General features: G+C 35.2%; 2 protein-coding genes across 2 annotated transcripts in view; one reads left to right on the top strand and one right to left on the bottom strand.

The window, feature by feature from the left end:
- Positions 1-6,836, top strand: part of LOC129943997 (uncharacterized) — a 44,426-nt gene extending 37,590 nt beyond the window's left edge. Inside the window, exons 5-8 of the mRNA XM_056053105.1 lie at positions 5,317-5,720; positions 5,774-5,942; positions 6,013-6,309; positions 6,382-6,836. Of these exons, the coding sequence (XP_055909080.1) occupies positions 5,317-5,720; positions 5,774-5,942; positions 6,013-6,309; positions 6,382-6,795 (1,284 nt within the window). The 3' untranslated portion in view covers positions 6,796-6,836. The remainder of the gene's footprint in view (positions 1-5,316; positions 5,721-5,773; positions 5,943-6,012; positions 6,310-6,381) is intronic.
- Positions 6,837-12,962: 6,126 nt separating this feature from the next.
- Positions 12,963-14,907, bottom strand: LOC129944177 (uncharacterized). Its single transcript, XM_056053412.1, has 4 exons — positions 14,339-14,907; positions 14,103-14,271; positions 13,750-14,043; positions 12,963-13,681 (listed from the first exon to the last, which is right to left on the bottom strand). The coding sequence occupies exons 1-4, from the start codon at positions 14,695-14,697 to the stop codon at positions 13,274-13,276; spliced, it is 1,230 nt and encodes a 409-aa protein (XP_055909387.1). The 5' UTR covers positions 14,698-14,907; the 3' UTR covers positions 12,963-13,273.
- Between the last annotated feature and the right edge of the window lie 443 nt (positions 14,908-15,350).

Raw genomic sequence — 15,350 nt, forward strand, 5'->3', positions numbered from 1 at the left:
AGAACATGCAATTTCATTTCACGTGAAATAGAAAAGTGATTTCAATTGACTTTCGATCGAAATTCGGAACATGGGCGTTATTGTTGTTAAGAAATTATTTAATCATTTTTTTAGCCATATGGCTTCGTATGCATTTAAGTAAATTTAACCGAAAAATAAGTATGAAATCCTTTTTCATTGAAGCACAAATAAACTTCACATTTCTGCCATCGTACAAAACAACCAAATTTGTTGCAATTCTGGCATAGTTGCCTTGGATTCTTCTTCCATTCCGGTAAATGATCCAATTTAATGACGTGAATAGACGGAGTGCATGGAGTGAGGGCTCGGCTTGTTTGTGTACTTAAAGTTGGTGTTGCAGGTGGACGACCACGTTTTTTGGTCATACTTAAAACCTTTCCTTCCTTGAGCATATGTCCGGAGACTGCAAGTTTGAAAGCAAACAACGGCATGTATTCATCATTTACGTTGATTCGGCGCCAAAGCATTTACAAGGCTCATATCTACCATGTGGAAAAAAAATCGTTTGTATAATTGACGAGAGCGTTAATGGATTATATAATAGAATCAAGAAAATCTACACCCCCCATGGCTGATTGTAAACATCCACAGCTTTGTTAACTAAAGTTGTCATTTTAGCAATTATTAAACTTTGTTAGCAACCTTTACAAAACATTAAACAACATTTTTAAGTGGTGATTAAAAACTCATCTAAGTGAGTGAACCCAAGATCGCCCCCCCCCCCCCTGATGAAAAGTCTGGATCCGCCCTTGTATAATCATTATCAACTATCAAATTGATACTCATAATAGGGCTGTAAGAAGTGACAGATGGTAATTGAAATTCCTAAATGTTGACTGGACCATTCCATTACCTCCTGGTTTTAAAGTTTAAAGGAGGAATAAAGTCGTTTTAGAATCTAAATGTAATTTTGACATTTACGGTTGTCAAAGATCAAGTAATTGACAATTGAAACATTTTGTCAATTAATTGATAAATTGGTATTATGAGCGAGTTGATCATTTTTTGATCCATTGTGAACAAAGATCAAAAATCTATTGTGAATAGTGCCTATTTACTTCAAATTTTAGTATGTTTGGGATGGATTGTTGTCTTTTCGTTGGTTTTAACTTGTCGTTGATATCTAAAAATACATTAAGGAAGGCTTTTTTCGAAAGTCTCAAGTTTTGAATGATTTTAAAAGTGAGCCAAATTCAATTTTGTAATGTAACTAAAAAAGATATTTTATCTACATATGTACATATGTTCAGCCAAATCCATCGGATTTGAAGCATCGCGTAGTTTTCTTCGAATCTTTGCTTGCTCCAAAGTATTTTCTTCTTCAATTTTATTTTCACCGAAAAATAGTTCAATAGTAGACATACTTTTGGCTTTCGCGATCCGTAAAATATTTTATCAACAAGGAATTTGTGATTGACTGAAAATTTGATAACTAACAAATATTTTGACAACCATAATACCAAGACTGGCAATTTGAATCATTCACAATAGATCTAATTTCTGAAGAGCGTTCACAGTTTAGCAAAAATTTTGATTGCTGACAACGATAATACCAATTCATCAATTTCATTGAAAAATGTCAACTAGCGTATTGATAATTGACAACCGTAAAAGGGCTGTAAAAGAACATTTTTAACAATTTTGAGAAAATATGAATGGTTTACTTGAATTTGTAAATGTTTTTATTAATTTAAACTACTAAAAACTTTAGCACTTACAAAAGAGGTGAAGATAAAAACATTTAATCAATCAATTAAAATGAATAATGTTGTAAATCAGTGGTTTGTTTAAATTTATAATAACCAAAGGTTTGGATTGGAATTTTTTAAATGAAATATTTGACATAACCAGAGAGTAATTAAGACGGATTGGAAATATATTATTAATAATGATGGTGTAAGTGCCCCGATCATTTAACTATTCCGAGGCTAAAAGTTAATCCAATAAATAGGGCTGTTTAGATACATGAGCTAATTCGCGCGACCCAATTGTTTATTTCAATTCAAATTGAGTATTAGTGTTTGACGTACACTCTTCGCGACTTATTTTAGAACTTCCGATATTAATTTCAAACACAATGTTAAGACAATCTCTTTCCCCTTCTCCAGTCCGTATTCCCTTAAGAATTGTTTATAATAAAAATATAAACAAATTTGCACTTGGCTGACAAATGAATCATTAAAAGTTCAATTTTTTTTCTATATCTTAATGGTTAACAACGCAACTCATTTGATTTTATCGTTATTCCATTTGAAAGCTTTTTTAATGAGACTTTACCCAATAAAAATAGAATAGTTATCAAAAAGAAAACAAATAATTGGAAGCAATATTGAAATGCACGGCTGGCATTTTTGTATTTCATTCATTTGTTTACATTTGAAAATAACAAAAAATCTTTCCAAATAAGATGTATTTTAATATTACAGTCAAAACACGGTAACTGCTCTTTAAAAAATATGCAATAGTAAATAAAAAAGAGGCTGGGATGCGACCCACATTGATAACTTCCCGTCTGTCGTTTTGTCTTGTTTAAAATGTTTGAAAGTTTTCGTGTTTTGTTAAAAAAGTTATCAGTTAAATGTTTCTAAAAAAAATTTAAAATAACCAACAATATTTTGCAAATTATAAAACAGTTTGATTTCAAAATCTATTTTTGTTAACGAGATTTTTAGTCGTTAACCAATTTTTACCAATTTTAGTACCAGTGCTTAAAAGTTTTTTATTTCTAATATAAACAAATACAAATCAAGAACCGAACATCAATTTTTACCAAATTTGTGTGCTATTTTTTAGATTTTTTTGAAAAAACGGACTGTTGGATTTTTATAAAAATTCTACTGGACATCTAAAACAATATTTTCTGTGAAGGTTTTTATTTTTTGTAAAAAAAAACCTGTCAGTTAGATTTTTCTCAAAATTTTACTGTATATTGAAAACAATATTTTTTTAAAGAAAAAAGTAGTTTAAAACTAATATCTCAAAGTTTTTAAAAGATATTTGAGTCGAAAATTAATTTTTTCCAACTTTTATTAATTTTGTTGACTAGGTTTTTATTTTTTGTAAAAAAACTGTCAGTTCGATTTTTCTCAAAATTTTTCGGAAGTTGAAAACAAATATTTTTTATAAGTTAAAATTAGTTGGAAGCCATAATCTTAAATTTTTGAAAAATCATCGATCGAAAATCAATTGTTAACAACTTTCATTAATTTGTTAGTTTAGGTTTTTATTTTTTGTAAGAAAACTGTCAGTTAGATTTTTCTCAAAATTTTACTGAATATTGACAACAATATTTTTTTAAAGAAAAAAGTAGTTAAAGCGAATATCTCACAATTTTGAAAAGATATATAAGTCGAAAATAAATGTTTACCAACTTTTATTAATTTGTTTGTTTAGGTTTTTATTTTTTGTAAGAATTCGATTTTTATCAAAATTTTTCCGGAAGTTGAAAACAATATTTCTAATAAGTAAAAATTAGTCGGAAGCCAATATCTTAAATTTTTGAAAAAATATTTGATTCGAAAATTAATATTTACCAACTTTTGTTTAATTTTCTGTCAGGTATTTATTTTTTGTACGAAAAACTGTCCATTTGATTTTTCTCAAAATTTTTCCAAAAGTTAAAAACAATATTTATTTGAAGTAAAAATTAGCTGGAAGCCATAATCTCAAAATTTTGAAATGATATTCGAGTCGCAAAACAGTTTTTACCAATTTTTAATAATTTTTTTAAGGTTTTATTTTTTATAAAAAAAACTGTCTGTTTTTGTAGTACCCGTGGCATGATGGTTAGTGCGTTGGACTGTCATGCAAGGGGTCTTGGGTTCAATCCCTGCCTGTGCCACCTTAATTTAAAAAAAAAAAAAAAAACAAAAAAATAATTTTCGCGGGTACTGCCTCTTGCGAGGAATTGACAAATCCTTCAAGAGTAATTCTTTTCATGAAAAAGTGCTTTCTCAAACTAGCCGTTCGGATTCGGCCTTAAATTGTAGGTCCCTTCCATTCCTGACAACAGTACTCGCACACAGGAATGGTTGAGAGTTGTAAGTCACTAGGCCTTGGTTCACAACGGACTGTTGCGCCACCCCATTTTTTTTTGAAAAAAAACTGTCAGTTCGATTTTCCTCAAAATTTTACCAGATGTTAAAAACTTAATGTTTCAGTGCACAAAATTGGTTTGAAGATAAAATCATTTTGTATTCGTAAAATTTTGGAGGTGACAAATTTTTTTGATTTATAAAAAAACCGTTAGTTGGATTTTTTTTCCAAAAATATATTTATTTTGTATCACGTTACAATTTATTATATAAAATTTTATTCAAGTCTCTAGCGTTTTTGGTTCGTAAGATATTTAGGGTTAACCAAAATGTTCACCTTTTTTTTAAACTGCTATGGTAAAAAAAACCGGCAACGCAATTTTCTTGAGAGTCCTTTCTGCATCTTTCTGCCTTTTTATCTGTAGAACATTATTTGAAGTCGATATCTCTTCTGGTTCTTCAGCGTACGTGCACACGTTCGCACAGACATCTTTCTAAAAAAAATTTATTTCGACTCTAAGGACCTTGAAACGTCGAGAAATGTCAAAATTTTCAATTTGACAAATCTGATCCATTACATTAACTTTCTATGGGAAGGTAATAAATCAGATGAACGCACCCATTAGTCTGGGTGTTTTAATAAACGTGCGTCGGAAACAATTGTCTTTCTGCTACGTTACGTTAAGTAATGACTGAATGTTTAAAAAACAAAAATGGCCGCCTCAAGAGATTTTGTTTATTGTTCTATCAAAGACAACAAAAATATGAATGCACAATCTGCCCGACATTTACTGATGTCATTTTTGACATACATGAACATATCTTCTGGATCTATACTTATTCGATCGCAAATCTGGACTCTATAAACATGTCTACCAAAGATCATAACTATTAACTAGGAAGCTGTTGATGAACGTTTTAACTTTGAATTTTTGTTTACTTATATTCGCCATTTTGACAGATTGAAAAAGCCATCTACATGTCAGAGTGAAAATTAATTAAGGAATCATTTGAACATTTTCGTTAAAAACATAAAATATTTATTTGTTCATGCAAAAGGAAGAGTAAAAGTTTATTAGGATTTGAACTGAAGCCAAACAAATATTCAAGCTTTAAATGTATTACATTTGCACTCGTAGATATGTGAATGTCTTCACATTAACTTTGAGATGGCAACCATTAAAATTGCGGCGTGTGTTTAATGGACACGAATTAAGTTTGAAAATATGTATCTGAATTTATGATTTTGTTTTAATTTCAGTTTTATATCGACTTTCCTAAAATGAAGATCATCGACGAGAGCGGTCTTGACATTCCAAATCACCTGACGGTACAGTTTTTCCAAAAAACCCTCCTAGTAGGTTTCAATTTATCCAGAGTTACTATCCATCGCATTGTTTTCTCCCCCGGCTGTGATGACGGTGATAGCTTCACAAGTTTGATATATCGGGCCAGAGTACGCTACTCAACCGACGACAACGACGACGGAGTCTTATCAACAAAATGGATCTCATTCATCATAAAGGTTATTCCAGTTGAAGGGGATCGTAAAATATTCAAAATAATGGATGTTTTTAAAAAAGAAATAAATATGTACGAAAAAGTTTTGCCGGAAGTTGAGAAAATGCTAGCTTCAGAAAACATATCCGGACAAATGGTTCCAAGGTCTGATATTGTCAAAAAAAAATGTATTCTTAATTATTCATTATTTTTTAAAGGATGATCTACAAACAGGATCATCCAGTGGGAACGATCGTCTTTGAAGATCTCAATGAACTTCAACTAGGATTGGCAAATCGTTGTCTTGGATTGAATCAGAGTCAAGCGAAGATGGTTCTTACTAAAATTGGTCAATTTCATGCAGCGACTATGATCCTGGCGAGAGATGTAAGGATGTCTTCTGATTTAAGAAATTCAATTTTTTTATAATTTCCATGTGTTTTTTTTCGGATTTAAGCAACCTGAAGTAATGGATCTTTTCAGTCAGCCAACAATTGACAAGAATGCCCAAAACACAGTTCGTGATTCGGTTTTTCGTTCAAATATCGAAGTTATGGCTGATTTGGTTGAGAACTGGGATGGGTTCAAAAATATCGCTCGAAAGTTGAGAAATGTCAAAAATGACTTTTACGATCGAGTCACAAAATGCGTACATAATAAGGAGGCTTTCAAAGTTCTAAATCATGGTGATTTATGGGTGAACAACTGTATGTTTAAGCATTCCGATGAAGGGGATCCAGAAAATCTTTTATTTGTAAGTGGGAATTCAAACAAACCCTAAAGACGTATTTTGTTCTCAAACAAAACATTTTTCTATGATTTTCAGATTGACTTTCAACTAAGCTACTACGGAAGTCCCATCTTTGATCTTCATTACTTCCTTAACACGAGCTTACAGTTGGACGTGCTGAATAAAAAACGGAATGTATTACTCTTAACATACTACCAGGCTTTGAGATCAACTTTAAAAACTTTAAACTATCCAACTTTAAAGATTCCAACTTGGGATCAATTTTCCCAAGAAGTGATGGTAAAAGAGTTTATCGGTTTTTGGGCATTTGAGGCTTTTTTACCATTACTCACAATTGATAAGACAGCTTCTACGAATAATCGTATAGAAAGTTTTAATAACGAAGACGAAGCTAGAAAGAAGCGAGAAGTAATGTTTTCTTCGGAGAGGTTTTTGGAAACAATCAGGTATTCATTGCCGTACTTCGATAAGTTGGGTGTTTTGGATTGATTGATATATTTGTTTAAATTATAAGATTTTAAAACATTTATTAAAGATGTATTATGCAAACAGATTATTTAGGATTTTAAGCCATAAAGAGAGCGTTTAAAGACAATTCAATTGCTGAAGAACAAAGCATTTGAGATTTCTTTTTTAAATTGTCTACATTTTAAAGCCAAAAATGTACATAATTTGATATATTTTAATTCTGTTTCATTGCTTTTTACTTAAATATGTGATCTTTTATTTAAAATAAGAACAAATTCAAAGAAAGAAGCTATTTTTGTATTTTAAATAACTTTAAATTAAGCCATAATAAAGTTAACGAAGCATAGAGTTTAGTTCTAAAGCTTACAATTTTTTTAAAAGAGAAGGAACTAAAAAAATATATGAAAAGTTAAAGTTATTATATTTTAAGGTTAAATATTAAAAAAGTAAACAAAAATAAAGTAAGTTAATACCTTCTATATCTTGATTTTTTTTGATTAGGTTAAGTAAGGTTAAAGTGGCTGCAGATTCAGAATCCATGCACTTAGGCCAAAGGATAAAAGGTGTGGTACCACACGAATCTAGAGAATTACTTCTTACTAGTCGAACCCCTTTGAGCTTTTTATAAAGCGAAGAAGATATTTGATATCCTTTTTAGCTAGTTTACTGGGATTATTAAAAGAGTAGTCTCCAAGATGAAGTTTGCGGCTTAGTGAAAGAGCAGGACAAGTGCAGAGAAGTGAGAGATTGTTTCCTCTTCTTCTTCGTCCATACAGCTCCTGCAGAAGTCATTTGAGGCTAATCGTTTTGCGTGTCTGCCTATAAGACGGGTGTCCCGTAAGGTCACCTATTAGGGAGGTAATATGTAGTCTGCTTTGAGAAAACAAGTCTTTAGAGTGCTTTAGGTTCAGTGAAGGCCATATGAGTTTTGTGGCAGCTCATGTTGGTAAGTTGTGCCACCTAGAGATTGCTATCGCAAAAGCTGTTTCTTTTAGCAGAAGTTTACATGTAGCTATCGGTATACCTGTCTTCTCCCTTTTAGGTAAATTAGGTATGAAGGTTTCATTTTTAGCAAGTTTATCGGCTCTACAGTTTCCTGTGATGTCTCTGTGGCCCGGCACCCAACAGAGGTGAATGTTAAATTGCTGAGCCATCTCCATAAGAGACGACCGACAATCGAGAGCCTTTTGAGATTTGGTTGAGACACCGTCAAGAGATTTAATAGCCGCCTGACTGTCAGAGAAGATGCGGATATCAGAAGTTGATATCACTTTTTCTCTTAGCCAGGAGAGAAACTCTTTGATAGCTAAAATTTCCGCTTGGAAGACAATGAGGGAAGCGGAATGATATGCTTAGATTAAGCTTTTTTGAGTACACACCACTACCAACTCCCTCATTTGTTTTGGATCCATCTGAATAAAAATGGATGCATTTGTCATCCAGGAGTTTTTGTCTTTCCATTCATCTCTGGATGGAATGGATACCTGGAAGTTTTTTTCCAAATTGGGGTTTAGGGAATAGTGTAGTCTATGTACCAAAGAGGTTTAAAATGATGGAGTGCCCCACATTGTTATTGGCCCATTGAGATGAGGCGTCGAGTCTTATTGCTGTACTCACTGCCACTTGTTTACTGAAGATGTCAAGGAGTGTCAGATGGAGGAGAGTGTCTAACGCTGCTGAGGGTGTGGTTCTCCGCTTATGCAGAGACATGCAGTGCGTTGGACTCTGTTGAATTTGTCGCAGTATGTAACTTTCTCCAGTGCAGTTCACCATACTTCAACCCCGTACATAAGTATTGGTCGGATGAACGATGTGTATAGCCTATAGGTTATGCGAGGTTGAAAACCCCATTTGCTTCTTATGGCTTTCTTGCAAAGTAAAAGAGCTACTGCTGCTTTTTTAACTTTTTTAACTCTTTCCTGAATAATAGGTTTCCAACTTAATTTTTTGTCCAATATTAGACCAAGATATTTGGCTTCATTGGTAAAAATTAGTGGTACACCTTTTATTGAAGGAGGTACAATTAATGGGATCTTGTATTACCGTGTAAAAAGGACGAGGTTTGTTTTTTGAGGATTTATACTGAGTCCACAGTGATCAGCCCATAGGTATGAGCATATTGAGTGCGTTTTGGAGGAGGTCTCTCAGTGTATTAAGATGTTCTCCTGTGACGCCGATAGCAACGTCATCAACATACGCAACCACTCCCAAGGGATATTAGTAGTTCCACAGGAGAGGGGACAGAACACCACCTTGCGGAGTGCCTCTACAGACAGATATTTTAGTACAAAAATCCCCCATCTTAGAATTTACGATTTTTGGTCATTTGTAAAAAACATGAGAAAATCTTCCTCTTCATCGGTTCCTATAAGCTCGTTGTCAATGACACTCCATTTGTTAGTTCTTTAGAGAAAGCTAATCTCTTCGTTAGGCAGTTTGCCTCCAATTCAACGCTGCCAGTGAGTGTTATGACTCCGCCTGTCATCGAGCGCGTTAGTGATTCTATGGGGCCAATCTTTTTTCGCACTCGTACTGTGGCGAGGATCCCAAAAGATCTTAATACACATAAATCCGCTGGTCCGGATGGTATCCCCGCTATTGTTCTGAAGAGGTGTTCTTCAACGCTGGCAAAACCACTGCTTAAGCTTTTTCATATGTCCTACTTCTTTGGTCTCATTCCAAGCGGATGGAAAACTGCATTTGTCCAGCCTATTCCCAAAAAAGGCGAATCTTCCTTACCCTCTGACTATCGACCGATTGCACTTACGTCCCTACTTTCCAAGGTCATGGAAACGCTGGTAAATTATCAGCTGGTACGGCTTTCGCAGCAATAGTTCCACTGGTGATCTCATGGTTCATCTCACCGAACAGAGCAAATCTTTACATCGTTTTGGAGAAAGTAAGATTATTGCATTTGATATTTTAAAAGCATTTGATAGGGTTTGACATCAAGCTCTCTTATCGAAATGCTTTCGGTTTTCTAATAATCCCTGCTTCATTGGATTAGTAATTACCTTTTGGATCGTTCAATACAAGTAGTATTGGATGGGTTCATGTCTGAAAACCACATAATAAATGCTGGAGTGCCCCAGGGCTATGTTCTGTCTCCAACACTCTTTCTTATTTTTATTAGTGAAAAAAACGACGTGGAATATAATGCTTCGAAGACGAAATGCTGTCTTGTATCGTTAAAGCGAGATTCACCCCCCTTGCCATTATTAATGGATGGCGCTTGCATCGAGGAGACTGAACATCTCGATATTCTCGGTATGTGTATCACCAACCACATTTTGTGTAATGATCACATACGCGATGTCGCCAAAAATGCCGCAAGATGTTTGGGTTTTCTAATGCAATGCAAGAAGTTTTTCTCCCCCTCCGATCTGGCTATTATCTAGAATACTTATACACATTTACGTCGCTTGAACATCGTCGTAAAGTTTCTTGTCTCACGCTTTTTTACCGTTATTTTAACGGTTTATGATCAAGAGAAATAGCCAGTTGCATTCCTCCCCTTAAACAGTTCAACCGTAATACTCGCGCTTCTAGGAATGCTCATCAGTATACCCTTGAGCCGAACTTGGTACTGTCAAGTACAGAGATTAGTTCTTTACCCGTACTACGCGAATGTGGATCTCTTAAGTATGAGCTTATTATATAAAAAAAAATCCTTTTGCTCGATAGTTCTTACCAGAGTGTGAAAGACTGTTTCTATCGATTTCCCTTTGCAGTAAGCTTGCTGAGACATCGATAGTTTCTTATCAATGCTATTACGTACACGGATATCAATCAATCGTTCCAGAGTTTTGAGAATGAATGATGATAGGCTAATAGGTCTTAAATCTAGTGAGTACTTACTTCCACTGTGTTTTAGTCAGATAAAAAACATTTGTTCAAAGTGCTTTCTCTCGATAGCTTCTCTTTTTTTCCATCTCTCGAGCAATTTTTAGATACCACGCCAAAAAAGAGGCCTTCATCAAGCCATTTTGAGATGTTTTCGTAAGAAAAAATGTGCTGTTTGTGCTGGTACATGATCTGGAGAAGTTAAGTTTCTTCATAGAGTTTTGACTTACTTTGGACAAGAGCAATGGTGTGTTATCAAATCTAAGGGATTAGGTTGCAGACAGAGATTAAACCGAAGACCTCTTGCATGTCAAACATGCGCACTAAACATCACGTCACGGGTATTTTCCGATAATGCGTTCTCATTTTAAAATTCAGTTTTTAATGACTTTGTTGACACTTAAAGGCAGATCCTAACGTCTTACGACTCAGCTTCGGAAGACGAGGCGAGAGAAAAGGGCCCAGGTACATCATCATCCACATCCAAGGATGGGAAGCTGATAGTAGCGCTGGGACCCCCTACGTCTTGCGACACAGCTTTCAAAGAGGGTTGTGGAGGCTCGCATGAAGCGTCTACCTCATCATTTTTAAAAATGCGGAGCGTAACTGTCTCGAGACCGTACCTTATCACCCCCTTATCTCGCGCCAGAGAAACCACAGAGTCCTTATTGATTATGATGATCGCACTTCGATAAAGACCCTTCCTCCAGTTTCGCGATCTTCCAGTCGTGACAAGGGGTTGCTAATCCTGATAATTTCACTTATGTCATCTGAACATGAGGGTTCTTTCGGGATCCATGCTCGAGCTCTCAGCCCTTAAGGAATGTCTTCCTTTTCAACGACCTCGAGTTTTGCGCCTGGCCAAACTTCGCCCAGCGTGCCGATTGAAGTGTATAAAGTTCACGCGACCTCTTATCGTTACAAGCGATGAGTTTGACATGACCTTCATGCCAACCCCCATCGCTTGTTACAGGCGGTGGAACCGGATGCTCTCTCATGACTTTGAGAAAACCAGCCGAGAGCCCCAGTTTCACCATCTGCCAACGGTCACAGGTAATCGTGCCATCAATATTGCTCCTATCAATGACCGCCACTATGACCTTTTTTAGCTCTTTAAGAACATCACTAAAAGGTTTAGTGGGAGGTACTCTAGCCATGTTGGGAGTGCTGGTGTTCTGCACTTTGGGCTTCTTAGGGACGGGAGTGGTAACCTCCAAATACCTTTGTCGCTTTGACGTGAAGTCGTAGCGACTAGTTTTGTTTAGAATGGATTTAGTCCACTCCTGCCTCTTGATAAGGATGGGATTACTTCCATCCCCCAATATTGAACCAGCTGATTTTAGAATCCTCATCGCATAACGCCGTTATTTCTATGAGATCTTAAGTGCATTCTGGAAAGGTTTACTCTCTTTGGTAGTGGAAAGATTATTATTCACGAACTTTCCACTACCGACCTGAGGAAGCGTTTTCACCAATGATTCATCCTGTACCGTACACGAAGATGGGCACAATCCCCCTCCGATGTTTGGCACAGGTGCAACGACAGCCGACGTTGCCGCCGAACTGCCACCCGGTGTAGCTGGAGTACCGGTACCGATTTGACGTTTTTGCTTCTGGTTTTGTTTTTGTTTTAATTTATTAATTTCATTCCCACGAGTAGGCGTAGTAAAGGGGGGGGGTCCATTTGTGCAGAGATTCGCTTACACAGATAAGGCCAGCTTCTCCGGAGGTCGCCTGTTATCCAGATACTCCTTTAGTGACTGAGATATTTTTTTAAAAATTGGGCCCTCAGCCTGGCTGATCATCGGCACGTATAACATCTGAGATCCAGCCCAGTTGGGAAGTTGAAGGGAAGGATATGATTTGGAAAAGGAGGGACGAACAACAATTAAGCGATTAGCGTCTCAGGAAGGAAACAAGCTATTGATACACTATACAGTCAGGGAATAAGGAGCCATCAGCCAGCATAATAGCATAAAGCCGACGTAGGAGGGGGTAAGGATCGGGAAGGGGAGGGGCTAGCGACCTTTGGTTTCAGGACACTTCTGGAGAAATAATTCCCAAGAATCATAGACTTTACTCAGCTTCTACAACTCGACAAGTTCGACGCTCAGGTAGAAGCGTCAAGGTAGAAGGCTCAAGCATTCGTTGCTTTTCGATAGAAAAATGACAAAACATACTCTGTGTTAAGGAATTGCTGATTATTTATACTGATTGATTTTGACAGACGTCAAACGTCAATATATTTACTAACGCCATCTATGAGAAAACAGTGGATTTGGTTATGTGGTATTAATACATTTGCATTTCAAAATCTCTTTAACGAAAAAAGTATGAGAAACAAGTATTTTTTAAAATATTTATATTGTACATTTAAAAAGATAATTTCAAGCCAAATCAAAAAATGTAAACAATGAACTAAGTTGTTAATTAGACGTGTGTCGAAAATTTAAACATTTAGTTTACGACTTCTGAAAACTTATCAACTGCAACGTTGCATGTTTATTGATCATTAAATTTACATGTAGATTACATCTAATCATATCATCTCACTTTATAAACTACTTTGAATATTATTAACTTATTCGCTTACAATATAATTATTAAAATTCAAATTAAATACATTTATCACCACTTCACATATCACACCACTTTATCAATCTAAAACACTTAATTCATCAAATCGATCTAAAGAATATTTGATAGTGCTTAAAAATCTATCCGAAGTAAACATGACCTGACGTTTCTTACGTGAATCTTCTTTATTATTGAAACTTTCAATACTATTATCCTTCGAAGCTTCTTTGCTCATCGATAACAATGGTAATATAGCTTCAAATGCCCAAAATCCAATAAATTCCTTTGCTCTGAGATCGCTTTTAAATTCTTCCCAACTTGGAATTTTGTCATAATTCAAAGCTTCTAAAGTTGATTTCAAAGCTCGGTAGTATGTTCTTAGAAGAATGTATCGCTTCGAAATGAGAACATTAAGTTGAACGCTGGTGTTCAGAAAATAATGAAGATCAATTGCTGGACTCGCATAGTAACTCATTTGGAAATCGATCTTTTGAAGAGAAAAATTACAATTTGATGTTATTCAAAATTATTGTAAGTTGATAAATTTAAACTTACAAACAACATGTCATTTGGAAGACCATTCACGTGTTTGAACATACAATTGTTCACCCAAAGATCACCATGATTAAGGACCTTGAAGGATTCACCCCCGTTAAGACACCGATCTATGCGATCGTAAAAACTACCATCGATTTGGTACAGTTTTCGAGCGATGTCACCGAAACCATCCCACAGTTTCACCAAATCAGCCATGTCACGAATATTCTCACGAAAGATAGAATCTCGAACGGTACAATCAGCTTCCTTGCAGAACATTGACTTGTTGAATATAGACACAAGTTCAGGATTCTTAAAGAAAATAGAGTCATAATTTAGATTTAAAAAACAGCAAATAAATAAATTCCTACATCTCGAGCAAACACCATCGAGGCTGCATGAAATTGGCCAATTTTTCTTAACACCATCTTAGCATGATCCTCATCCAAACCATGATTACGATTTCCCAGCACAAGATGAAGATCATTGAGATCTTGAAAAACGATCGTGTTGATTGGATTTTCTTGGGAATAAATCAATCTGAAAGTGATCTTATAAATATTAGTTCGGTACTTATCTTTGTATGTTGTCTTCCTTTTTGTGTTACCTTGGGCATATTTGTCCCGAAAGATTTACCGATTTCAACATTCTTTCAATAACAGGCAAGATCTTGGAATACATTATAACTTCCTTCCCGAAGACATTCATTATTTTGAAAACCTCCCGATCGCCTTCAACTGGAATGCACTTGACAATGAGTGAGACAGACTTTTCGGAGCCATCAGCAGTCTTGAAATGAACCTTAGTTCTGTAAATAAGGCTACTGTAGTTATCGCCACCCGCACAACCCATCGAAAAAATAACCCTGTCGACACGAACATTGGAAAGTTCAAACCCCGTTTGGATGGCTTTTTGAAAAAACTCCATCGACAAATGTTCGGGAATCTCAAGACCATTTTTCTCCATGATTTCAATTTTTAATTTTAGTAACTTCTTCCAACTGAATGCAAATTTTAACTAAATCACAAAGTGTTCACAATAAAATAAATATAGTTCACAAAATCACTCTTGATGTTACGTGATTGCAAATTATCAGCGTTTTTAACTACTGATTGTAAATTCACTTTAAGTATCTGTGACAGCAGATCTCAAGATCTGAACTAACAATGCATTCGAAATTGTGTAGATAGGTTCTTAAAAAAGAGAGAATAATGCACGTAGATAGCAAGATTCTTTATTATGTGAGTAATCTAACTCAAAGCAGGTACAGATAGTTAAAAATAAACACTGCCTCTGGCAGTGGAATTTATTTATTAAATAAATTCAATTTCATTATAAAGCAATTAAGAGGCCTTAAGGCTTTATCGTGCTTGAGTCAATAATTAGAAAAATTAAACTTGGAGTGGAGCAGATGGTTTATTTTTTGAACTTGAGAATAAAGTTGATTGATTCATGATTCAACATTCATTAATTGATATTAATTTTTGAAAGTGCATTTGAACTAAGCCTGAGGTGTTTACATTTACATGTAAGGAAACTTACTTACTTACTTAATGTGGCGCTACAGCCCGGGGCAGACCTGGACCTCAACCAACATGCGCCTCCAGCCAGCTCGGTCC

The sequence above is a fragment of the Eupeodes corollae genome, chromosome 2, assembly GCF_945859685.1.
Source record: "Eupeodes corollae chromosome 2, idEupCoro1.1, whole genome shotgun sequence".
NCBI classification, from domain to species: Eukaryota; Metazoa; Arthropoda; class Insecta; order Diptera; family Syrphidae; genus Eupeodes; species Eupeodes corollae.

Excerpts from the sequence above, each read along its gene's own strand:
- LOC129944177 (XM_056053412.1), bottom strand. The coding sequence starts at position 14,697 with ATGGAGAAAAATGGTCTTGAGATTCCCGAACATTTGTCGATGGAGTTT. Across the intron at positions 14,272-14,338 it reads TCGGGACAAATATGCCCAAG|ATTGATTTATTCCCAAGAAA; the intron begins GTAACACAAAAA and ends GATCACTTTCAG. Across the intron at positions 14,044-14,102 it reads CGATGGTGTTTGCTCGAGAT|AATCCTGAACTTGTGTCTAT; the intron begins GTAGGAATTTAT and ends ATTTTCTTTAAG.